The 26,752-nt window shown below is 37.0% G+C and overlaps 2 protein-coding genes across 2 annotated transcripts in view; one reads left to right on the top strand and one right to left on the bottom strand.

Annotated features, from left to right (window-relative positions):
* Positions 1-541: 541 nt before the first annotated feature.
* On the top strand, positions 542-8,650 carry stard5 (StAR related lipid transfer domain containing 5). The gene is made up of 6 exons (XM_082155118.1): positions 542-1,099; positions 1,191-1,240; positions 2,221-2,353; positions 2,810-2,927; positions 3,080-3,173; positions 3,324-8,650. Exons 1-6 carry the CDS (start codon positions 1,010-1,012, stop codon positions 3,466-3,468), a joined length of 630 nt encoding a protein of 209 aa, XP_082011244.1. The 5' UTR covers positions 542-1,009; the 3' UTR covers positions 3,469-8,650.
* Positions 8,649-26,752, bottom strand: part of il16 (interleukin 16) — a 34,439-nt gene continuing 16,335 nt past the window's right edge. Inside the window, exons 12-22 of the mRNA XM_082154183.1 lie at positions 24,333-24,450; positions 23,127-23,259; positions 22,816-22,915; positions 20,626-21,134; positions 18,068-18,164; positions 16,411-17,677; positions 15,210-15,396; positions 13,315-13,416; positions 11,757-12,003; positions 10,161-10,289; positions 8,649-9,850 (exon numbers count right to left, since the gene is read on the bottom strand). Of these exons, the coding sequence (XP_082010309.1) occupies positions 9,690-9,850; positions 10,161-10,289; positions 11,757-12,003; positions 13,315-13,416; positions 15,210-15,396; positions 16,411-17,677; positions 18,068-18,164; positions 20,626-21,134; positions 22,816-22,915; positions 23,127-23,259; positions 24,333-24,450 (3,050 nt within the window). The 3' untranslated portion in view covers positions 8,649-9,689. The remainder of the gene's footprint in view (positions 9,851-10,160; positions 10,290-11,756; positions 12,004-13,314; positions 13,417-15,209; positions 15,397-16,410; positions 17,678-18,067; positions 18,165-20,625; positions 21,135-22,815; positions 22,916-23,126; positions 23,260-24,332; positions 24,451-26,752) is intronic.

The following is a 26,752-nucleotide window of genomic DNA, read 5'->3' as shown; positions in this document are numbered from 1 at the left end:
ATGAAAAAAAATCCATATTTGCGTCCAATAGAGTTATGAATATGCTTGTGTTGTAATACAAGGAAGTACTTCCAGAAGGACAATGAAACTCTTTCAGAAATATTTTCTCACATTCAAGCACAAGAGCTACGATTAACCACTGATCACTCAGTGATGTTCTTTTCTTGATCCATGACATTTTCAAAATTATTTCAGTTGCGGTTGTAAACATAAAGTACATTTTTAGCCACCTTTTGGAGTATTGGCATTCTGATTTCAGTAACTTTATTAACGGTTATAATGGATTTAATGTTTTGATATAAAATACTGCAAAACATTGATCAAAATCATTGGTAATACTTCACTCTATATTTATTATAGATCAGAATGAAATAATGTTTAACATCTGCTCAAACCGAAGTAGTGTAATTATTTAAAATTGCCTCAAATTCACTTAAATATATAATATTTGAATATGTATTATTTAAACAGCGAATCGTGTGGCAATAGGGACATTACTGTAGTGTATAACAGGATCGACACAGAAAACTCCAGTTCCCAGAATGCAACATTTACATTTGTCTGACGATCTCCAGGACTAAGGAAGTAGCCTTTTTAAAATTATGATGATGATTTCGTGGCATTAGACGGATTAATTGTATCTCTTTTTATTATTTTGATCGCGCATGTGTAATTGAAGCGTTCCTTTCATCTCTAAAACTGTATTGATTATTATCTGTGGCAGTCGTTCAGTCAAGATGACAGTCACCCTTATCATCTGAAACTAATGAATGAACTGAAAACATCTGTATGTTTTACCAGAAACTGGCGGATTTAACTGTAGCCACTGTTAGTTTATGGATATTGAATGTACTGAACGAAGATCTCGGAAGAATCGAAGGTGAATTGTGTAATTTACGCTATTACAGTAGTAGAAGGTTGCTGCCGGTCGCTCGCGAACGCTTTGAATACATGTGCTGTTAGAGGACAAGCCAATAAAATATCAAATAAAACTACACTGTCCATCGTTATGGATTATATGCACACGGCCAGATCAGTGGAGGATCGTCTTTTGAGCTACAAAAAAGACGAGTCCGGATGGAAAACATGCAAGAAAACTGTAAGTATTAAACAGAAGTGTCTTTTTTTTTTGTGCCATGTTTGGCAGTGGTTTGTCTTCAAATAAACGTGTTTTTTGTTTGTTTCTTTAGAATGATGTTGTGGTGTGTTGGAGACCCTCTTGTGAATTCGCGGGATATGTGTAAGTATAAAATATTGTGCATTTCATGATCTTGTATATTTGTCATCGTGACGTCATATGTGCTGACTGCTCGTGTTCTAGTTAGTGGCAACCCTGTTACATATTATATTGTGCACTCACTAAATTGGACATAATTTAGTCTGAGAATGAGATCAATGCCCATGCTATCAGATCAGGCATTCAAAAAATATAAAGAGTTTCAACATGTTAAATATGCATTGCTTTAGTTATTCTCAGATCTCAGAAAGTATTTCACTTGACAAATATTTACTTAGTATAATCACTAGATTATAGTGTTCTATTAGGGTCATTTTTGATTTCTTGGATTTGTAGAAAAGGAAACATCTATTTGTCCTAAGAACTGAAAGATATGATTGTGTCCTTGAGGATTTTGGTATGTTGTCAAAATTAAATGTTTTGAAATATTTGCCATGATTCCTTTTTTTATTCTTTTTTTATTTATGTAAACCGTTTTACATTTATCAACAAAAGCTTTAATTGTCTTTTATTGTTGTTCTTCAATTACATTTTCCCAAGAAAGTGAAACATTAGGTTCACCAGAAGTTCATTATTTTAAGCTTTTCCCCTTCTCAGAAACTTCCCATCTTCCCATCAGTTGCACTAGTGTACACATTTTTATTTTTATTAAAGAATTGCTGTCATTTCCATAATGTCACAATATCAAAAACAGTGTTGTGCAATCTTTACAAAACTGTACATTTGTAGGTCAAAATGTGTAATATTGTAATAATAAACATCATGTATAGTGCATATCACTGCATTATACATAACGTTTTTCTTTGTATTTGCATTTATTTTCATTTGCTTTTTATCTACATTTACATTATAATCTGTATATTTTAAGATATCTTTTTGCAGCATTCACATACTGTCGACATCATGTGCAAACATGACAGCAGTGTTATTAACCTTTGTCCAGTATGCATGAGCAGTGATTGTGTGTTCTTTGGGTTTCTCAGGTATAAAGGGGAGGGGATTGTCAATGGCAGTCCAGAGAAAGTGTGGGACTGCTTGAAACCTGAAATCAATGGACTTCGTGTGAAATGGGATTCTAATATAAAAAAGTTTGAGCTGCTTGAGCAGGTGTCAGCGGTAAGATAAACACAAATATATGAAAGCAGATTATTGAGTTAAATCTCATGGTCTGACCAGTTCCTTGTTTATGTGTAAGGAACAATGTTTTATTTCTGTATTCTTACTTGGATTGTTAAAGGTGATGCTTGTACTTTTTATGTTAAAACACTTTCAACGGTTCTAAGGCGCTTTCAAAACATCAATCTATTTGTTTGAGTTTACAAACCATCCCGAAAGCAACATTGGCTCAACCAATGGCGTGAGTTTGTCTGATCAATGTTTGGGATACCTGTTTGAAAACAGTCATTATTATTTTTTCCATTTCATTTTGTGACGCTAGTGAAACTTCACCTTTAATAAGCCTTATTTCTGATTTCTATTGAGATATTTTTTGATGCACATGGCATTGCAATGATTTGATGCGTACAACAGCAGATTTATACCTTTCTAAATCTTTTCTTTTTCATTGCCTAGGATGTTTTGATCTGCCGAACCGTCACGCCCTCGGCTGCTATGGGCATTATATCACCTCGAGATTTTGTTGATGTCATTTCCATTAAACGCTATGAGGATGGCACAGTGTCATCAAACGGTATGCTCCTTTAATTGGATTTGAATTTGACACTATTCTCATGCAGAATTTCAAAACCTTGTTTTGAATAGCATCATTTTTCCATTGACATAAGACTTGGTATCTATCTTAATAATGCTGTTATTGATAATCACATTTTCATTGTTTTCTAGCTACCAATGTAAGCCATCCAAACTGTCCTCCTCAACCCGGCTATGTCAGAGGCTTCAACCACCCGTGTGGTTGTTTTTGTGTTCCAGTTCCTGGGTAAGTTTCTCAGAAAGATAAGCATGCCATTCAACGCAAGCATCTTGGGTTGATGTAATTCAAATACAAGACAGCAGATGGTGACAAAATGGCATTTCAATTTTTTCAGTAGCGTAAAAAAGATTAAATATACCTTTTTTTTCTCTGTAGGGAACCAGGCAAAACGCAGCTGTTCAGCTTTTTCCAGACTGATCTTGGAGGTTTACTTCCTCGTTCAGTTGTCGATTCATTTTTCCCCACCAGTATGGTGGAGTTTTACAGCAACCTGACCAAAGCTGTAAAATCGATGAAATAGCTCCTGACACTTTATAGAAAATATCCCCCTTTAATCATAAATGTGAATATTTTGATAATTTGACACACCTTGCATTTAATCAAGCTTTAGGTGGGAAGTGAAATGACCTTATTCCTGATTCTTCCAGCAGCTACAGTACCGTGTCCAAACACTTGAACAGACCGTTTTATAGGTGTAGAAAACTGGAACATTTTCTTTACCATGTTTTTTCATAAATTCTGAAATCTAGTGATTCAAATGAGGAACTATTGCAAAAAACAGACATTTACACATATGCATTTGGCAGATGCTTTTATCCAAAGTGACGTGCAGTGCATTCAAATGACATTTTATCAGTCAGTTTGTTTCAGGGGAATGGTGTGATTCCATAATGTAGCATTATGATAAATTTGAAAATAATTTCATTCATAAATGGTCTAAAATAACCTAGTAAACATAGTTTCTACTAAGCTACTGATTTGTGTGTGTCATACAAATAGTGCTGCTACATGAAACAAAAGAGAGACTCGACTCACAACTGATATCAATAAAGCTTAGCATTAACATGTGCAGTAACATGCAACGCTGCTTTAGATGGAGCTATCTTAGAAGGCAACATAAGGTTGCTGCTTACTTTTTGAAACTGCTGTCAGGAGCTCGCCTTTGATGTCTGGCCTAAATAGGCAGTTCACTAGTTTTTGGAACAAAGCCTTCTTTTAATAAGCTGTTTTTAGAATTTCAGTCAAATATTTGATGTCAGTTGTCTGAGTTTAAAGATTGCATTTTTATTTGAATAATTGAGCTCTTGGTGGATGCTTGAGTTTGACATTTAAATCACAAGTCTGAAACAAATCTTAAACCCAGTATTTCTATATTTGAATAGTGATATTATTGCGCATAAATGGATTTTGCAATTCAATGTTTACGGACAGACGAGTATCTTCAGACATTTCATTTGAAGAACTGCATTTGCTGCTGTTCTCAGTTAGCATAACTGAGATTGTGTACTGTACGTTTGAGACTGACAAAAGAAGGCCCGAATGAGGGATGTTGTGATATGATGATAAAAAAAGCAAAGCAAAGGCTCAAGGTTTAGTTGGTTAGCATGACCCCTTAGCCCCTGCTGGTGATTCTGTAACCAGTATAAAGCGGTTTTCTCCATTGATGGCCATTCAAAAGTATCCGTGTTCTGTGCCAGCCAGCCGAGCAACTGCCATTTAGACAATTGGGAATGCTAATGGATGAAAGCTATTTCATACATCTTTTTGAGAGAAACAAATAACACATGAATGGAATAGGGTTGAGTGGAATCAAGAGTAATTAAAAATGAATAAAATTCCAAAAGATTTCCTGAATTTGAATTGAGGTAGAGAACAAGATGCAGAGTTCAAATTCGAATTCATGGAAGTTGACAATTACCTGAATAAAATTTAAAATGAAGTGTGTGTGTGTGTGTGTGTATATATATAGGGCAGGGTATCGAGTTCAATACTTTTTAGCCAATGACCGAATTGCCTCAATACCATCGAGTATCAAAAATGTCGTTGGGTACCAAATTTCGATACCTAAGAGGTTAATCTCGTCAACGTCAGTGATCCAATAAGCATGTAGCATTATTGGCTGTGGCAAAGCATCAAGGAAAAACATTAGTTTACGCCGGGTACACCCAGAGATGACACGTGAGGCTGTAGTGTCCCAACCACAATAGATGTAGAAAATCAAAAGTGTGGTTACATTTCACAAGGCTCGATGCCAACAGCGCGCGATGCAATATTTGCGACAAGATAATTGCTGCCAAGACCGGTGTTGTGCCGATTTCTGACCCCCGCCAAATTATTACCCCCTTAGTATTGGCTTGGTTTAAGATTAGGTGTGGGGGAGGGGTTAGGATTAGGGGCGGGGTTAAGATTAGGCTATCAATCAGGTAGCGACTTCAACGAGGGGGGTAATAATTTGGCAGGCAGTCGAAATTCAGCACAACACCGGCAACACGACAAATCTAATGAAGGAATTGACAGTGCACGGAATAAACTTATGAGCAGAAAGTTGCTTCGTCTTCAACTGCAAGATGAACTGAAGGGCGTCACATAAATGAACCGAAACTCAGTTTATAGGCTACATGCCTCACAGACATAATAAATAGGCATATAGAAAGCTTGAAATGTATACTTTTAAACTAACCAATCTAAAACAAATAATTTCTGATTATGTAATCCAAATGAAAGATGCATTTCTCTCTATAGGCGCACGCATGTTCACTATTCTGCGGAGATGACGAGTCAGAAATGTCAACTTCATCTTTGCAGCCAACACTGACTCAGAAAACACTAGTTTATTAATAAACAATTGAAATGTCTTTTTTCCAGACACATTCATAATCATTAGGCTACTTTTGCCAGTGCTTTGCAGCAAGCTTTATGCGTGCGCTTGAGGCGCGAGGCATATATTCTGCCCTCCAGTGGCCTATATGAGTCTTTGAGTCTGTCTAAAAAGTACAAAAAAAATTTTTAGGTAATATGTAATGTAATCTTGTTAAAACGGATTTTATAAAATAGGTATCGAAAAAAGTATCATTCAGAAACCAGTATCGAAATCAAGGTATCTGTATCTACAGTAGTCAACATTTGAAGTGGATCAAAAAAGTTCATCAAAGTTGTCCTAAGGCAAGAATATGGGTATTGTTCAAAATTCATGTATAACTTTGATGAAAGGTTTTGATCCACTTCAAATGTTTACTACTGTATATTGAAAAAAAACAAAACAATACCCAGCCCTCTCTATATATGTATTCTATATGTATGTGTGCATGTAAAATAATACATATTTAATAAATTATCTGCAATAATAATATTAATTTACTGTACACATTTGATGGACCTTGGTGGAATGACCCAGAATGCTCTCATTTTCCCCAAGGTCTACATTTTGTTGTTGTGTTAGACTAATGAATTCTGCTGTTGTTTGACTGTGTTAAATGTCTTTGCATGTCAATCACTTAAATGTATTCTTTTAAATCATGTGGGGTATGGCCAGTTCAATTCAAATCCTCGCTCATAAATCGAAAGGATTTTCGAAGGAATTCTTAAATTCAGAGTCAATTCAGGATTTTGCCCAAGCCTTTTAAAACATTCCAAAAAAGCATGGAAACAAATATTTTTTCCCCTCTTATTAGGAAAAATGAATCCCATTTTGGCTTTGCATTTCTGCTTGTAATTTGTCTAAACTGCACATGGACAAAAGTACTGCTTAATGCTATGTATGTCACAGATATGACTGACCTCAGAGAGAACAGAGTGTATTGTATGTCTAGTTTGTTGACTATTATCTCTTTAATTACCGTTTGCCCGTTTTGTGTCCAGCTGCACGATTGTCCATCCTGACACATGTCTTAGCCAATCGGTACTTTGTGTTTTTATGCCTATATGCCATAATTGAAATGACTGTGAACGCATGCTCATGGCCTGGAGATGTGTTCTGTGCTTTTTTATTTTTATATGCTGTAAATGAGCAAAATTCTCTAGTGCATTTTAGGATTATTTTAGGGACACATCTGTTTTGCAAGGTGCTTGCCTTCAGTAGTATTGTGCAAAGTTATCGATATATTTTAAAGGGGTCATAAGATGCATTTTAATGTTTTCTTTAATGTGTTATGTAGCTGTTTTATGTGCATGTATAAGATCTGCAAAGTTACAAAGCTCAAAGTCTTCCACAAAAAGATGTATTCTATCTAAAAGAGAAGGCAGAACCTAGCTAAAACGGCTCGATCGGATTCTCCCTCACATACGTCACTATGTGGAAATTTTCGCATAATGCCGGCGCCATGTCGTGGGGAGACGCCATTTGTTTCTATGCGAAAGTTGTACGCAATTAGGAATCAGTGGTTAAGATTTATTTACAACACTGTTCCAGAACAATACAACCCAAATGGTTTGTGTGTGTGCAGTGGGAGAGTACAAGGTTATAACGTCGTATCTGAATAAAAAGAGTTTCAAATTAAAAACTTACACTGTGAAACATTCTCCCGATCGTTCAGCTTGGTCTTCTGCATTTTCAGAATCCGACTGATATGGTAAAACTGACGACATTATTAACTAGTTATAATTGCTTTGGAAGCTGAAGCTCGCGATTGTGGTAAGAGCCGCTAAATTTCCGACACACGCTTGGTGTTCGGCCAATCACAATGCACTGGATCAGCTGGCCAATCAGAGCACACTGCGCTTTTCAGTTGGAGGGGTTTTGTAGAATTCGACGCGTTTTAGAAAGACTGGGCAAAGAGAAGCTACAATAATGTACAGTATGAGAAAAATGATGTATTTTTTTAACATTTAAAGCATGTTCACACATATTACACCATTGCACAAAATAATCATCTTTGAAAATAGCATCATATGACCCCTTTAATAAAACACAGATTTACCTCCTGTTAGGAATCATGTCAATTCTCTCCACTGTTAAGCGAGGGTTTTTCATTTTGTTGAAGTCGACATGGAATGTTGTTCGCAAACCATTTTACTTCTGTGTAAACTGACATACAGTATTTTGAATATAACATTTTGATTGGAGGCAATTGATTTTATCCATCTGGAGTTGATTGGAATGGATCGTGAAAAGTGGGGGGGACAAACCAGAATGCTGGCAGATAATTGTCATTTTAGAGGCGGAGCAAGTTTTGTCAAGATTTTTTTGGTCACACTTTAGTTTAGGGTCCAATTCTTACTAACTACAACTTTTGCCTCAATAAACTCCTAATTACTGCTTATTAATAGTTAGTAAGGTAGTAAGGAATTGGGTAGGATTAGGGATGTTGAATTTTCTCATGCAGAATAAGGCATAAATATGTGCTTTATAAGTAATAATAAACAGCCAATATACTAGTAATACGCATGCTAATAAGCAACTAGTTAATAGTGAGAATTGGACGCTAAACTAAAAGTGATACGGGTTGTTTTCTTTCTAATAACATGCAATGATGAATCACGCATTATCAGACCCTGAAATATGCATTCATATTGTGTCAATTGTCATTTCCTGTTGATCTCAAACATGTTTTTCTCTGTTTTTGCTCAGTGTAGTTGCACTATGGGACATCTGTGTACTGTTTGTTAATACCCAAAAAGAAGCAGCAAAAACAAAAGAAATTGCACTTTGTCAAACCCATTGTTTGATTCTGTTTTCGATATTAAAAATGATTGATGACCTCGTTTATCATTTGCATCATACTTTATTTGGACATTACAAACCTTAGCAAGTAATTACATTTAAAACATCTTTGTTCTGACACCATTTCAATATATTAAGGCTTTTCTTTTAAAGGGAAACCAAAAATACCTAACTAACAAGACAAAGGTGGAATCTGTTAGAAGATAATAGATTATTATTATTATTAATTATCAAATGAATGTATTTATTATTTCTGCATTTTATGAAAAACAAGAGTGATGTACTTTTAGGGGCAGCGTTTGACAAAGCAAACAAAAAAATATTATTGAAATTATACTTAATACTTAGTCCATTTGTTTTTCTCTTGAAAACATAGTGCCTCAATCGCTTCATGAATGTTCTTTACATTCAGCTTTGGTGAAATTGTGTAGAAATATAATGTGATATCTGAAAGTGTTTATTTACAGGCTTGTGCAAATCATTGCATCAAAACAGGCAGACTTGACAAGAATCTTTTTTTTTTTTTTTATGAATCCCTGATCGTGACAGTGAAACAGTACAACTCCAGCACAGCGATGTGCTATAAGAAAAAACTAACTTTCCTGATCATGTAGTACCACATCATGCAGTGATGCACATCATGCACTTCATACACGTCATACAAATGTCAAAATGCATAAATGGCTAAATGGAGCAATAAACGCAACTGAATGATCCCAGCAAGTTTCCCAGTCTTAGAAAACCTGGAAATATAAGGGAATTTTTAAATTGTGAAACTCGTGAGAGTGGGGAGGGTAAGAAAAATCCTAAAAAGTCATGTGAATGTTTATAGTGAATGCATGTTTCTTGCTCAAATCTAAAATACTTAATTGGTTAGAAATTGCTCTTTTGGATTGCAATCTCTGTTAAGAAAAATAGACTAAACTCATTGGTCGAAACAACTGGGAAAAAATTGGAGGCATTTCCTCAAGGCTTGAAATAACGTTGTTGCATAATTTAAAGTTGACTCAAAATCGGCAGTCCAGTATGTGTTATGTTTTTTCTTTTGGGTTTTAATAAGTGCTTTTGAATGGAGTTTAGCTCTACTCGCATCTTTTTCTCTTAATGACGAGTGTAAACGGCCCGTCGTTCAGACCTTTGATGAATGTCCAGGCCTCAAAGCGTGTGAGACCCTGCAGAGACGAGTCCTGTATCTGCAGTACCTCATCACCAGACTTCAGCCCCTTTTGCTCAGCGTCACTTCCTGCCAGAGAAAAGACAGTATGTATTGCATGACTTATGTTACTGATTTGCAGGCTCATATGGAATCAGAAAACTTAACAGAAAGCGCGATAGATTTATGCATAATAGAAATGCTGGTTTATTAAATATTTTGGTTATTTTGATTTCAGCTACCAGTAAGACGGCAGTATTCACGAGGCCATTTAACACATTTTACCATGTTTACATCCATTTCATGATTCAGCACATTAAATGTGAATATAATCTGCTGATTTGTCATGAATATAAGATATTGGAGCGGGTTTTGCATAAAGATTCAGTCATAGTCTCACCTGTAAATATTCTGTTGACGGTTAGTGGTCTGTCTCCATTAATGGAGCCTTTTCCTCCCTCAAGACTGAATCCAACTCCGCCCGCGTTCTTCTCCAGCTCGATTGTTATAGCCTCACCTCCATCGTCCCCTAAGAGACATTTTTAAATCATAGAATGAATGTACACATATTTTTGCATTATGTTAGTCTTAACTATTTGGAGAAATCTTCTAAATGAGTAGCAAATATTAACATGGAATATTTAGACACATCATGAAACCCACTGAAATGTGATTTGTTTGATTATCATTATTAGTCAGTTTTTACACCAACTGTTACTGTATAAAAAAATGGTCAAAAAAAGGTCTAAATAGAGAATGAAGGCCCACCAGGTGGCACAAGAAATTTAGAAGCATTTAGAAAAAATTATTTTCCATTCAAGTCTAAAAAAATAAATAATAATCTCTTCTTTCTACCAAAGTTGTGCAAGAACATCTGACGTGTTGAATATGGACAGAATTAGTACATCTGTGAAACATGAATTCATTGCCTTAGGGAAAACTAGACCAGTTCAAATAGGGCTTTTTATTTGACTTGACTTATTGATTCGCCCTATAATCCATCGCGCTCTTTGAGATCACTAAATTCAAGGCTTTTGGTCATACCTAGGATATCCAGAACCACCAAAGGAGGGAGAGCATTTTCACATTTGGCTCCAAAACTCTGGAATAGTCTTCCTGATACTGTTCGTTGCTCAGACTCGCTCTCCCAGTTTAAAACTAGATTAAAGTCGCATCTCTTCAGCCAGGCATTCATATAATCCTACAGTTCAAACTACAATCCGGCCTCTAGCTCATAAATGCCAGAGGAGAACTGGCCCCCGACTGAGCCTGGGTTCTCCCAAGGTTTTTTTTTTCTCCATTAAGGCACCTGATGGAGTTTTAGGACTCCATTAGGTCACTTGATGGAGTTTTTCGGTTCCTTGCCACTGTTGCCTTTGGCTTGCTCAGTTGGGGATATTTTGGGGATATTTAATTTAATTTTATCAATCAATAAATTCCTCTTGAAACAAACTTTGTTGTATTATTTAAATTTAATACTGTGAAGCTGCTTTGATGCAATCTGTATTGTGAAAAGCGCTATACAAATAAACTTGACTTGACTTGACTTGACTTAAGTCTTATTTTTTTGTTTCATGTAGCTCTTGTAACATATTTCTGTATCACTTTTATGCCCTATTAAAGGGATATTCACTCAAAAATGAAAATTCTGTCATCATTTTCTCACTCTCAAGTTGTTCCAAACCTGTATGAATTTCCTTCTTCTGCTGAACACAAAAGAAGATATTTTAAAGAATGTTGGTAACCAAACACTTGATGTACCCCGTATATATATATATTTTCCTATTATGGAAGTCAATGGTGTACATCAACTGTTTGGATACTTATATTATTCAAAATATCTTCTATTGTGTTCAGCAGAAGAGAGAATTTCACACAGGTTTGGAACAACTTGAGGGTGAGTAAATACATTTTCATTTTTGGCCGAACTATCCCTTTAATTGTTGGCAAAAGTGTAAGTGCCATTGCTGTGCTGCCGTCAGTAATGTTGGCCCACCTGTGACGCTGCTTTCTGCCCCGCTGCTGCTAGACTCATTAGCGTTAGCGCTTCCCTTTTCTTCTGCTTCTTTGTTCTTGGACACCACCACCACAGCCTGCTTCATGGTGCGGGCTTGCCTGAGTATCGCCGTGGCATCGCTGTGCGTGACATTTTTTAGCGTTTGACCGTTAATGGACAACACCTCATCTCCTCTTTCAATGGTGCCCTCCTGAGCAGCCAGGCCACTGGGAAACACCCTGTGAACCTGAAGGTGCATGATTTGATACATATACTGTGAATAAAATTACTATTCAAAATACTGTAAAATGTTCTTTTTCTAGCTTTAACTGAATTCATTTTGCATTTACAGCTAAAGTGGAACCACTGGAAGTTTGGAACTGTATCCTATGGAAGCTTGTTTCCAGCACAGAATAAAAATAATAATTGCGACCTATCTTTTTTCTTTTTTTTATCTCACATTGATGACTCTTTTCTCATAATTGTGAGATATAATCTAGCAATTGCGAATTATGAAGTCACAATTCTGACTTAACTCGCAATTGCAAGTTTATATCTCACAACTCTGAGAATTTTCTCAGAATTGCGATGGTCACAATTACCTTTTTATTTTATTTTTTATTTTGTTGCAGAAACAAGCTTCCATAGTATCCTATAAGATACACCACCGTTCATACGTTTGGAAAATAATTTTTCATGTTATCAATAAAAATAATTCATGTTTTTGATAGAAGTTTCTATGTTCGTTAAGGCTGCTTTTTTTTTGTATCAATAATACAGTATTTGAATAGTTGATGCAAAGCTGAATTTTCAGGGTCACATGATCCTTCAGAAATCATTTGAATATGCAGATTTACTGATTATTGATTATACTTATTATCAATGATGAAAATGAAAACTGATTTTTTTTTTTCAGGATTATTTGATGAATAGAAAGTAAAAAAAAACTGATGAAAAAAATGGAACTTAATGTTCCTCTACTATTGTATGTTTCTTTTGATAAAAGCATATTCTAAATGTGTTAATGTAATGTATCAGTAGTGTATCTCTTAAAGAAATAGTTCAACTTTGTCATCATTTACTCATCCATGTCATTTTGACCTAGTATTTTTTTCTTTTGCTTCTACATGTACAAGAATGTACAAGTTTTTGAACTAAATTGGATGATTCACTGCCAAGATTAAAGACATATGATAGCGTTGTGTGAGGAACAGATCCAAATGTACGTTTCTGTACTAAAAATCATCCCTTCTGGCAAAGATAGCAAATTTCGTGTGCAAAAATATATGAAAAACATGACATTTGAAAGCTACGACAGAAGGGACGATTATTGTCAATGATGTCAGCCCTGCTACAAATGTGCCATTTTTAATTGAGCAGAAGCATGAATTAGATTTGAAGCTTGGACATTCTGCCTAAGGTCCTCTTTTGTGTTTCAGGGTCTGAACGACTCGAGTGTGGAAATGATGACAACATTCAATAGGCTGTGTTTCTTGTTGAAAGGTGAAGTAGATGAGCTGTGGTGTGTGGTTTATGGAGATTAGGAGCCGTCACTCACTGTTGTTGCTTTGTTCTCCAGATCAATACCACCAGCAATGCTGAAACCCAAGCCAGCTCCTTCTTCTTTATGTAGAATCACAACCTGGATGCCTTCCAGTTGCTAATGGACATCAAGAAATACAAATCAGCCTTGTTTATAGAGTATTTTGTGGTTTAAAACCCCTTTGTACCTGTAGCTGTATAGTAAGCTGAATTTTAGTACTCAAATGCATTTAGCATAGCAGTTTTTCTAGAACATGCCAGAGAACAATCTGCATTTGAAAACACGGGTTTATCGCTTTGTAAAGAACAGCTGCCTCATTGATGATTTCCAGGTGGGCTGGATCATGTTCCCACTCTATTACATCATGCAGTTTTGAGAGAGAGAGATTGAGATATAGCCTTCCCTAGTATGTTCCTAATGTTGAATAGCACAAAATAATCTCATGAATAGTTATTTTGTCAAAATCTCATAAGCATCTGGCACTGTCTCACAAATGATGACACTGGTCTAAATAGGATACAAATTTATATTAGCAGCCATATGACTCATAAGTGTCCTCAAATACAAAGCCTAATTTTTAGGCACACCTACTGAATTTGTCTTGGGATTTGAGCCAAATATCCCAGAGCTGCATCCAAATTTGTGTACTGATGATGTCAGCCTCATCGCTGTTCTTCATCAATGATGAGACGACTCTTCTCTCATGGCCTTATGGGATAGTAAAATGTCTATCAGATACGATACACACTTTAATCTCCACGGAAGTATCAGGTAATGCGGGTATTCATGTTCACCTACTGTTTTATAAAACTGCATATTCAAACATACTACTCCTTTAACATACTGCTTTTTGCATCCTGTATTGTGGGGAAATATATGCAAATCTGAACAGGGGGCACAATCTTGTTTTACCTCTCATACTCTCAAGAACTAGTATTTTTGATCATTAAAGGTTCATTTTAACAGTCCTGCTGTATGACACTATTTAGGTGGATCTAACATTTGATTTGTTTCCATTGGTGTTTTGAGCTTATTTATATAATACAAATTACATCAAGGGACTAGAAGGTCATATGCTAATAGTTAGCTTTAAGCTATCCTGTTAAACTCCATCTTAAAAAAAAAATTTTCTAATAATATATGATTATCACATAATATCGGTTAAGAGACTGGAATACTTTACAAAATAATAATTTGTCACACCACAGGACCATTTAAAACAAGTGAAATCAAAAAGCTTTTTTGATTCAAGGCAAATCTGATTCAAGGCTTTTTTGATTCAAGGTAAGTAATCCAGGCCTGCAGACTAATATAGCCAATCACTCATCTTAAACAGCATTTAGGGCTGTTTCCTTATTTTTACAGCCAACAGAAAAACCTGGCATGCTTTCAAGAAATTTCTGCAAAATATCAACACTTCCTCTTCTTCTGCATTTCACTCCTACAGCACTAAAGCACATTATGTCTAAGGGCATGTGAAGGTTTTGAGTGCATATCACTTTTAAATTCCACAATTATCATGAAGGAATTTAGACATATTAGTTTGACTATTGATCAAGTAAACAGTCATAAATGCAAAACGGTGCAGCAAAATGCACCCCAGAGGAACATTGCAACACTGCTATGGTCAGGAAGTCACACTCTTGACTAAGAGTTGTATGATTTTTTTCTCAACCCTGTTAGCAAGTGAGCTTTAGAATATAGCAAAACACAGAAGAAAGCTCACTGAACTTTAATAGCACCTTCAAAATGATGTTTCTTTATAGAGAACTGATTGTTAATCTGTCACACCTCTCATACATATTCAGGTTTGCATAGCAGGATATGAAACTAATCTTTGCCAGGCAATAGCCGACAGCATGTACTTTGTTGTATTGCTGCAATGATTATTAAACCAGAGCTAAACCCACCCTTAGCGTGTCTTCATCCAGATCCTTGACTTCCTGAATCATTCGCTGAATCTCCTGTTGAGGAAGGGCTGAGAGCATTGATTGGGCACAGAGGGCTGAGGCTGAAGTGAGCGGTCGTTCGGGTTTCCGTTCCTCCTTCTCGCACTCCTCCCCTCTCTCGATGGTACGCTCTCTCAGTTCAGCCAAGCTGTAGGCCAGATATAAATTAGCTTGTTTGAAAGTGATTTAGAACAGGGGTAGCCAACCCAGCTCATGCTCCTGAAGGACTGCCATCCTACAGAGTTGAGCTCCAACCATAATCAAACACACCTGAACCAGCTAATAAAGGTGTTCAGGATTACTTGTGGGGTGAAACTGAAGTCTGTAGGAAGGTAATCCTCATGGAGTAGGGTTGGCTCAAACTCAATTTGGGACATGGCTGAGACTATGTTGGTTCCAGAGTTACAACCAGCGTCAGTTGCGCTTCACTGCCATTTACAAATCCTCTCCCGTGGCCTCATGGGATAGTAAAGTGTCCAACATATACACAATTCAAAATATCGCTGGAAGTAGTAGGTTACCCAGGTACTTTTGGCCTATGTTTTAGGAACACTGAAAATTTGGACACTACCCCTCTGCTGTAGATTAGCTCAGTTTGGTGTGTTTAATTATAGTTGAAGCTAAACTCTGCCAGACAGAGGCCTTCCAAGAGCAGGATTGGACTCCCCTGTTCTACTGCTTTAGACTTCTTCAAACTACAGACTAATTTTAGGTTTCACTTGCAAATGTTGCGGCCAATTAGCTAATATCTCACCACATTTATCTATAAACTACTTTAGGTCAAACATGCATGACGGGAACGTTTTTTTTTTTTTTTTTTTCTTACAGAGATAAGGACTAGTGCGAGAGTTTACAAGACATTAGCATGAAAGGGTTTGTTGTTTGTGACTAACTCAACTGAGCTGCATTTCCTCTTCTCGTTTCATTTAAAATAGACTCCCGAATCATTCAAAACTCTGCAATGCCTTTATCGTACAGCCAGTTCTCAACTTGAAAGAAGTTGACATTGTTGGCTTCAGTCCCAGCAAGTGATCTTATTCCTTACCATCAGCCAACAAAACACTGCATCGAGTATTTGTACCTCAAACGCTTTCATCTTCTGAATGCATTTGTCCTACATTGTTTTCAGAGATACAGTAATATGTTTGGATAAGATACATACCTTACAGAGAAACCCCTCTCACTGTTTTCTAGTGCTTGTGAAGGTGGGGGGTTTTCGGCAGCAGAGTCTTCTTCTATTGGGTTATGAAGAGGGGATCCAGGTGGGGCGCTCCAAGGGTTCCCAATCCGAACGCAAGGGGACTGCGGCAGGGATTGCATGGATCGCATCAGAGCATTGGACACCTGGTTGCTGAAGGACAAGATTATCCCCAGGCTCTCCCCTTCTAAGCCACTTGAGGTGGGGGTATCTGAAGAGGGACTGAGGGGTAGACTTCGGGTCCTCAAGCTCACCGTATGAGTTCCAGTACCTTCTGTTTTTTCTCCAATACCCTCTTTCGAGCTGCTAGATCTTCTTGGTACGTGGCTTGAAGGGGGTGAATCCTCTTGAGAAGGTGGTGGTGAATCCTCTTGAGAAGGTGGGGGTGAATCCTCTTGAGAAGGTAGGGGTTCTTGCTCATTCTCAGCAGCAGGTGGAAGCTCTTTTGAGTCCAGAGCAGGTTCCTCAACAGGGACTGGCTTACAGGGCTCTGAATCATGAAAAGTTGATTGTTTTTCTTCCTCTGCAGGATGGGGCACTGAAATGATATCTGAACTGAGGGAAGCTTTTTGCTCTTCTTCCTCTGCAGGCTGGGTGGTGGCTGAAATTGTTGGTGTCGACTGGCAGTTATCATTATTGTGCAAGTTGTTTGTGTTAACTTTGGTTCTCTCTGCATTGCTGTAGTCTGCAGATGAGTTTTTAGCTGTCTTCTCCATTGGAGGAAGAGATGCCGTTGGGGCCAGTCGCCTGTTCGACCTTTCGGCTCCATCAGCACTTGAGAAAGTCTCAAATGAGCTGATCTTCTGTCTGATTGACAAATTGGCTCCTGATGAAGCAGCCCTCAGACTAATCCCAAAGGTTCTGCCAGTATCGTGGCTCCTGTTATCTGGGTGCTTCAAAGCCTCTGTTATCGGTTTCCCAGATTTAATGCTCTTCATGCTTTGACGTACTCTAGCAGACTTTGGAGCCACCGGGGGCCCTTTTTTAACATTGGGAGGTTGTTCATATTTGGAGTCTGAGGTGATGTTTGTGGTTTCAGAGGCAGTGCTGTTAACTTCAGCATCTCCATTTTGGTCACTCATGGTTTTGGAGCAGAATGACTGGTTCTCTGGACTTTCGGTCAGCTTTACCCAGGGGTCAAGTGGTTGATCTGTACTGACCTCCAAATGAGCCTGACGTCTCAGACCGGCCCTCTTACTCGGACTACACACTTGAGATGGGGACTCTGGACCTGTAACATAATAGTTTTCACATGTATTTCCCTTTACTTAGCTGCGGAACAGAGAAGTTCAAAGTGAGAACTAACTCGCGTGCTGCCACACATCCAATAATTGTCACAATAATTGTTCTATTTTCATTTAAAAACAGAACAGCTATAATATACATGTTAAACCAGCTACTTTGTTTTATAAAAAATAATGTTATTAGGACACTGAAATTGACTATTACTATTACAGCTGAATTAGAAAATGAAAAGTCTCAGCATACTGTACGTTTGTTGAATATCAGGTATCAGAATAATACAAAGTAAATGTATATGAAAGTTTTGCAACCTGCATGACATATTGCTATTTTTTAACTGAATATTAACCAGTAGAAGGTGTATTTCTGATTAACATACCTTTGTGCTGTCTGTCCCCTCTGTGTGTTGAGTCCCTTTTAGGTTCGGAGATACAGGCAGATGCTTTAGTTCCGACTTCTGCGTGTTCAACCACTTCCTGTCACAAAAACAGGAAATGGCTGGCTGAGTTTAAGTCTTCATTTTTTTTGAAAAGGTGTAGAAATGCATTCAGTATCATTTCATCATGCATCACTGTTGCAAACAGAAACACAGGCATGTACACAGTACACACACAAGAGCCATGCCCCATGCAAAACGCTCAAGCATTACGATTCCTGTAACAAAAAGATGTACTATTGTGCAAATAAGATTTTAGTATGAAGTGCACACAAATTCATTTTCACACTGTCATCAAACACTGACATGAACATGTCCAAAAAGAGGTAGCATGATTTTCTACGTACATTTTTAAACAGAAGCCTTGAGATCTTTCTCAAAGCCCTGTATAGACTGCAGAAAAACTAGATGCATGTGGAGAGACAATAAAAGACTGTAAGGCAATACAAGATTTTAAATAATGAGTCACTGTAAAATATATAGGTCTATTTAAGGTTAAATGTATTTATTTGTGAAGGAAATATGTATATAAAGGACATATATTTATAAAATTGTTGTAAGTCCATGTTTTAGATGCTGCGACTGGTCCCCATTTGTCAAATTTTTTCTCACTTTTAATTAACATTTGACTATTTTATTTTAATGATCCTCTGTAAATATTCAGTGTAGTCTGACCAAATGAATACTGCTTTTTTTATATGGCTAAACCCCTATTATGGTACACTTTTGTTTGTAGAATAAATTAAACTAAATTAATCAAATAATGCATTTCTACAGTGGCATTGATAACGGAAAATCTAACACTGTTGACTGGGTGCACCTTTAAAGGAACACGCCAACTTTTTGGGACTCGTATACATACTGGGAACTATATTCTCAGAAGGCGAAGCACTGCTACTTCTGCGGAGTGATTTACTCCAACTCTGAGCGAACTCTCTGCTCCTCACCACCTCAGGTGCTACGAGCAAATCACTCCGCCCAAGTAGCAGTGCTTCGCCTTCTGAGAATATAGTTCCCAGTATGTATATGGTTAGAAGATGGCTGTGTCTCCTGTGACCTTGTTATTTGTACACGCTGTGACTACACAAATCACAACATGTACAGAAAATAGGAAAATGTTGGCGTTATTTTGTCACTTATTGGGAGCAGTATGCTAGCTGGAGCCGTTTACCTCCATTATTTGTGCTAAGCTAGGCTAGCGGTGGGTGCGTCAGACAGAGTTACGGATCGCACGGAGATGAGAAAGGTATGTGTGGACTTATCTAACTCTGGGAGATACGGTGAATAAGCTAAAGTCCCAAAGAGTTGGCGTGTTCCTTTAAGAGTTTTAAAATGTAATGTCTTATTTACTTCCTGTTGGGGTCCTGATAAACATAGTCTGTTATGTCTTAAGTGAGCGTAAACAGTTGAGAAAGTAAACGGCATGTGTATCAGTATCCGTATATTATTATTAGATCCGTGCATTTGGTCTTAAAGTGACAGCAGCCTAATATTCCTGCGGCTGTCTGTGTTTTTAATGTTAATCAAATAAAGGACAAGGAAAAAATAACTAAATGCTCTTGACTGAATAACTTTTGTAACTTTATTAAGGATTAATTAATAAGGATGTTTAATTTATACAGTGGAATCTATGCAGTTATTTTACTTTTGCTTACTTTATTACATTTATGTACCTGAAAACTTCTGTCAGAAAAGCACTGTTTATTTCATTTGTATATTTGTAATCTTGATTATTTGTTCTTATTTTATTTTTATTTTTATTTTATATTTATTTGAGTTAGGCTAGTACCTTAAGCTGTGGTATATTGGAATAGAGAATTGTGTATTTTCACTGGTATCTAAAATTTTGGTGTCATTACTGCCTGTTTTTGCAAAAACAATTTCATGTCCGGTAAAAATTGTTTATGACTGGTACACTTTCTTAAATCACTGGCCATTGGCAGGTTTGGGGACAAGAATATCCAATTAGATAATACCAATGCTTTTGCTTAAATTCGTCTTGTTAATTTTGACACATTTCTGTTTTTCACAGATGAGACAAGGCACACTATTAGATAAAAATGTAATGGTATTTTTCCCTTTAAGGGCCGGAACATTACAGCTATTCACATGCACAATGATGGTGCAAGATTTTCATATGCAAGACTTGTGAAGAATTTGACAATAAGGCAAGTGTTGAAGTCAAGCCAATCATGTCTTGACTTACAATATTCAACTACCATTTATGGGCAATGCAACAATCTCACTGTGAAAAACGCCTACTTGTGAATAGTCTCTTTGACAGAGAACAAAAAAAGCAACAGAAATACAATCCAAAGTGTAGATTTAAATCCTGTATTTGATTAATTTATTGGACATAACATCATTGACATGATATTAAATGATGTGAAACCCTACACAAGGAAGATAAAACAAAGAACTAAACATTTTAATTGACCAAAACAGTTTTTGCTCAATAGAATATAGTGTATTTCATAAACGTGTACAGTATATAGCCATACCTGGCAATTGCTTTGAGAAGGCAGCAGATCTTCCTCTTTTACTGGAGAACCTCGACTAGAGCCGCTCGAATCAGTCAGCGCTTCCTGACTGCTGACTTCCTGTCGTCTGCAGTACCTCCGTGTCTGGTTTGTTGGTCCTGGCGTAGAATTTCTCACCCCACCTGTATGCACATCTAATGTTTGTTGTCCAATGAAATTTACTGGACATTTATAGGGAATGTTATAGTCATCATCAGTGAACGAGGTTGGAGAAAGTGTGTTATTAAGTGAAGTTTCACTGTTGGTTGTTAAAGAAACGTCCATGCTCTGTACTCTGGTGACGTGCTCCGGTTGTAGGAAGGATTGAGTGGTGACGCTGGCTGGTGTACAGCGCTGGCTGTAGGCGCCCTCACTGCATGATCGGATCATGGGTTTCTGTGCTCGTCTGCAGGTCAGATGACTACCGCTCCTGTCCAGACAGCGGATACACTTCTGTCTGCTGTGCGAACAGGGTTCTGATCTCCTCAGACCTGAGATCAGATACAGACATGTCTAAACCAACTGCCTATCTTCTTTGCAGAAGAGTCACCATGGACAGTTCATTTTGTACAAAGTGTAAACACACGACTAAGCAGACATGGGAGCACGCCTGAGACTTTGACAACCGGGGTCCCAGAGAATCATCATTATACCTTTCGAAGGCCCAGTGTATATATAGATTTTGCATTTATATTTTGCATTTTATATTTATTGTAAAATATTCACTATAGAAATTTCCATGCCTTTTTAAGATTTGACTTATTTTCATGATTTTGTTTTTTATATTGAAAATGTTATGAACATTTTCAAGTTTACCATGACCGCTGGAACCCTGCAAGTCATGTTGGAAACAATTTGAAGATTTTAAGCCACGTCCTGAGTCTCTGCTTCCCACTTCTAAGTAAAGCATAACTTTACAACTAAAATAGTTTCCAACTCACACATGTGAGTACACAAACAGCATTTATTTTTCCCAAAAAAGTGAATCCAGGCACAATCACCTCTTAAAGGTAAATGAAAGAGGTGGTCTTCTCCAAGCGATTTCTGAGAAACACTGTTGACATTTAAAATATCATTGCTCCACCCCCAAAATGCACAAGCACGCAATGCACAAGTGGATGTCGCATCAAAGCTAAAGCGAAGCAAAATAGTGCATCGTAAAAAAAAAAAGTGAAGATGATGAATGAACGACAAGGAAGAACAAACAATTACCATAAAGTACACAAGAGTAAATACAAGCAATATTTGATTGTTAGTCGCCAGCACACCAGCTCCAGACAAACAGTGACACTCAAAACTGTCCTGCTACTCTAGCTAGCATTACAACAACAGCATTTCATGGTTCTGTGAAATATAGCAAAACCAGATTACTCACATATGGAGAAGAAACAATGCAACCTCGGCGTCCGTTTTCAGACCTTCCCGCTTGGGCGTCATTTGTAATGTCTCTCAGCCATCTCTCTTTCTACAGAAATTCTTCAAATCTCCCTCTTGCTTACTCTCTCTCCTCCCCCATCATGAGTGGACACGCCCCCTAATGCTGATTGGCTACAAGTGTTCAACAGTGTTTCTCAGAAATGGCTTACTGCATCATTTGGATGTGATTGTGTTCCTCCTAGTATTAATTAGATTTCATGATCATCCATTTGATTGATGCCCACTCACAATAACACTTTTAATGTCATTAATAAAGGAAGTTGTTAAAGTCCCCGTGAACCGGAAGTTGCAAACGACTTTTCCCCAGTGTTGTGACGTATTTCCAAGTGAAACGGAATATTGAATAGAGGGCAGGGTTTTACTTTAGCGCTCCTCTATCTCTGCTCATAGCAGACTAACGGTTTGAGGGGAGTGATAACCAAGCTGTCAAACTGACGTCATCAGAAAAGGAACGCCATTTCAGACCGGAAGTAACTTTCCAGATTTTGATTAAAGATTACCACGGCAAACTATTTTTTTCTGTGTGTTAACTTGCACAGATTAATTGTTCACCACAAGACTAGTAATATGCGCTAACAAAGTAAATAGGGTCAATTTTGATTTCATGTCGACTTTAATGTGGTAACCCCGAAATAAGTTTACGTTCTGTACAGAGCCACAGTTACAGTTGCAATTATGCTGTAAAATCACTGTGTGAAATAGGCCTTCAGAGCAAACAAAAGATCAATAACTCACTGCTGTTACATCCATCCATACTCCACTGACTCCTGTCTCTCCTCAGTCTGCTGTGCTCCACCGCCTGAGCGATTGCATCATTGAGCTGCAGCTCAGAAACCTTCATGCACACAGAGAAACACGTGCAATTTATAGCCTTTAAATTTTAGCACACACTCAGACAACTTCTAATTTATGAACAATAATGTGAAGGTTTGACTGCTCACAGCCATAATGAAGTGTAAATTGTCTTAACACATGTGAGTAAATGTGAGTAAATCGGGCACATGATGCTCTCTTAGTTTATTCTCCTGAAGGGAAAGTAAACCTACTTTTGGGTCAGGGTGTCGACTGATGATGATCTGAACCGGGCCCGGGCTGCACTGACTCAGAACCGTGTACACATCGTTCAGTGTCATGTTGCAAACCACTGTGTCATTGATCTCCATGATCTCATCGCCACATCTGACAAACATTCACATACTACTTACTTACAACCCAGCAACCACACACATTATTACAACAATTCACAGCGCTGCAGTTTGGTTAGTTTTAAAAACGTTCTAGAAACCACACTTATGAAAATAAAATAATGTTGCCATTTATAACATGATGCAGTGTATCATTTGGTTTACCAAAAACGAACAGTACCCAACCACAACTTTGAGTAAAGTTACTTTTTTTAGTATACATCTTAATCTTACATGAAACATGCCTACCTTTACGTAGCCTCAAAACATCAAATTAACATTTTTATTATATAAAAAATACCACTCAAAAATGTACAAAGATTTTTGCTGTTTGTTCAAATTACTTTGCTAAAATGCGCAAAGTTCTTGAACATTTTGGCACAACTTAATTTCATTATGTCCAATCCCATAAAATTAGCAAAATTTAAGTGGACTTAGTCACTTTGTATTGAGACTAAATATATTGTTTGTGGTGACATAACCAACTGGGCAATGGATCTGTATTTCCCAGCAAGCTTTATGGGATTACATTCTCTTCCAACTGATTCAAAAACATATTAGGCTACTTATTTAAACTTGTTTTAGTCCTGTTGTACATATCTAAACTAATTGCACATAGCTTTCCTTAATTTAGTGGTAATTAAGTTCATTGAATAAACTATTTTTGAGTGAAAACTCCAACACTTGTGGAACATTTTGTTTTAAAAACGCAACTATAATTTCACATTTACACTTATTGGGGGGACTTTGGGATTTGTAATTTGCTAAGTACATCGTCCCAACATTTAACTATAGTAAACTGAGATTATTAAAATTATAAAAAAATTGTGAATGGAGAAGATTATTTGAAAGGGTGCATAAAAAATATGAGTCTCATAATAATATTTAAGTATATTGCCTACAGGTGAGGTGTAATTTTAGATAGGCTGAAAATGTACAATATATTCAGATTTTCTAATTAACTATGAAGAAATATATAACAGAAAACATTGGAGTCTCATATCTCATATTAATGTATTTTATGTTATTGGCAAATTTTTACTTTTTAAAGATGTGACAGGTTCAAACCTTAATCGTCCATCCATGTGTGCCACTGATCCTGGTGACAGTGTGTGAATGAAGATTCCCGGGCAGCCGCCAGCTGAAGGTACACAGCACAAGCCAATGCCTAGACCTACGCCAATCTCTAGACATATTCAGAAAATACACATTAAGAAATACTCATACGTTCATTTTCTTCTCAGACTTTTGTAGTCATCATAATCAGTTACAATAAAATGGTGGCTAATGTATATAGTAGGTTTATTTTTTAAGTTACCATGAAATCACTGGACAATTCCTGCTTTTTATGGCATATTGCAGTATAAATGATTTATCCATACACATCTTAAATTCATGTGCCCTCATAATCTTTAATAAAAATAATGTCTCCCTCTTGCAGCAACATCTCTCGCATTTACCAGCGCAAGGGACAACCTGTCACTCACATGAGATTGACCAATAGCAAACCACAACCCTTCAATCAAATCCTGGTGGACAAAATCAAGTCCCACCCTACATTTAGTCTGTTCAAGAATCCTTTTCGCTCACATAAATATCACAATAAGGAAAAAAAGACTATTACAACTTTTTTTTTTTCAGTTTAATGCCGACTTTAAGCAAGTGCACAGCTTCAGAAGACTTCAAAAAAATTGGACAGTGTAATTTAAGGAGCATGTGGGATATTTAAAAAACATCTCACTTTTTTTCTATTATAGGAGAGAAACTCAAATAGGTTTTGAACAACATGATTGCATAACTTTCATTATTGCCTGACCTATCCCTTTAAGACAATATTTAAGTAAAGTGACTGAGGGTCTGGCCCCCTGCCAGGAATGCAGTAACAGTGCTTGCTAATTTAGCCCGGCTTCCGGAGTTGAAATATGGACTCGTTGGTAACACTTTACAATAAAGTTCATTAGTTAACATTAGTTAATGTATTAACTAACATGAACTAACAATGAGCAATATATTTGTTACAGTATTTATTAATCTTTGTTAATGTTATAAAAATACTGTTCATTGTTTGTTCATGTTAGTCCAGAGCATTAACTAATGTTAACAAATACAACCTTTGATTTTAATGACGTATTAGTAAATGTTGAAATTAATATGAACCAATATTAATAAATCCTGAAGAAGTATTGTTCATTCTTAGTTCATGTTAACTAAGGTATTTAACTAATGTTTACCAATGAACCTTGTAGAGTGTTACCGACTCGTTTTGTTTAAAACATAAATCTGTTCTTCTAGCTCACCATGACATATAGATCACAAGGGTCATTGGAACCAATAGTTTAAGTGACCATTTCTTAGTTAAAGCATTTACTTTACTGTTCTATATTAAAGTCCTCTCACTGAGAGAAAGAACGCATTATCTTGATGTTTTGGGAAGAGTCTCCTATTTATAGTTAGAGCCCGACAAAATCCAACCTTGAAGAAGCTGTGTGTCTGTGTGTGTGTTAGTATTCTTGGTTGCAGGTTAAGGAACAAGTGGCATTATTGGAGATGGACTGACTTGTTTTCTTCAACATGTTGGCGCCTAGGCACACAGTCTCGTGACCTCGGAGGGACACAAGGTCCCTAACTCAGGGTCCTGGTGGCGGCCGTACAGACTATGGAGATGTGCTACTGCCTATCAGTCCATGTGTGGAAATTTACTATGTTTATCTATTTCTTAGCCAATCAGAATCATTCAACCAGAAGTAATGACGTAGCTTAGACCTTGGTGAAGGGTATAACTGCTGTGATCTTTGTAAATGTAGAGGGGCGGCCTACAAACTCCTTGTGAGTCTTGAAACGGACTTCTGCTTGATGAAACTGCAAACTATCTTCAGTAAAAATGTAATTGTTTAATTTATTATAATTCTGACTCTTGTCTTAAATTGACTGCACTTCTAACTCCTGGTTTTAAGTAATCATGTCTGGTCCTTGGGGCTTTAACTGTAAATTCCCTAACATTAGTAACTCAAGGATTTTAATTTATGATGTTATGCAGCTACACAAATGAGGCACACTTTAGCTCTGGAGACGTTTATGTTCAGGGCTCAGAATGAAAGCGTATGATTGATGTGTGACATGAAACTTCAGCAACAGCTGGCCGGAGCTCAGAATAGTGCATTAACTCAGTCTAAGCAACGATTGCAATGCAGTTTGTAACCCAGTCAGATATGCGTAAACTAGAAATGCTGTCCACTAACTCAAAAATGACATTTCTGTCAACATTCATTCACTTTGAAAGACTCATGTCATTCGAATCTGTGTTTTTCTTTCTTCTGTGAAATGCAAGACAAGCAATGCTGAAGAATTCACAAGCATTGTTGTGCAATTACAAATAGATAAAAAGATATCAGAAAAATGTAACTTGTGCATTATGTATAACTCCTGAAGTCATACAGTAGTTTTGAATGAGAAACTAATAACAGCTAATTTTATATTTCATAGCTTGT

The sequence above is a fragment of the Leuciscus leuciscus genome (genome assembly GCF_965113295.1).
Source record: "Leuciscus leuciscus genome assembly, chromosome: 2".
In the NCBI taxonomy this organism is placed as follows: Eukaryota; Metazoa; Chordata; class Actinopteri; order Cypriniformes; family Leuciscidae; genus Leuciscus; species Leuciscus leuciscus.
Note: the sequence above shows the minus strand (reverse complement) of the source record. Positions and strands in the feature narration are given on the sequence as shown.

Bases quoted from the DNA above. Each gene is read 5' to 3' on its own strand.
- stard5 (XM_082155118.1), top strand. From the start codon at position 1,010: ATGGATTATATGCACACGGCCAGATCAGTGGAGGATCGTCTTTTGAGC. The intron at 1,100-1,190 runs GTAAGTATTAAA...TTGTTTCTTTAG, and splicing joins GGAAAACATGCAAGAAAACT to AATGATGTTGTGGTGTGTTG. The intron at 3,174-3,323 runs GTAAGTTTCTCA...TTTTCTCTGTAG, and splicing joins TTTTGTGTTCCAGTTCCTGG to GGAACCAGGCAAAACGCAGC.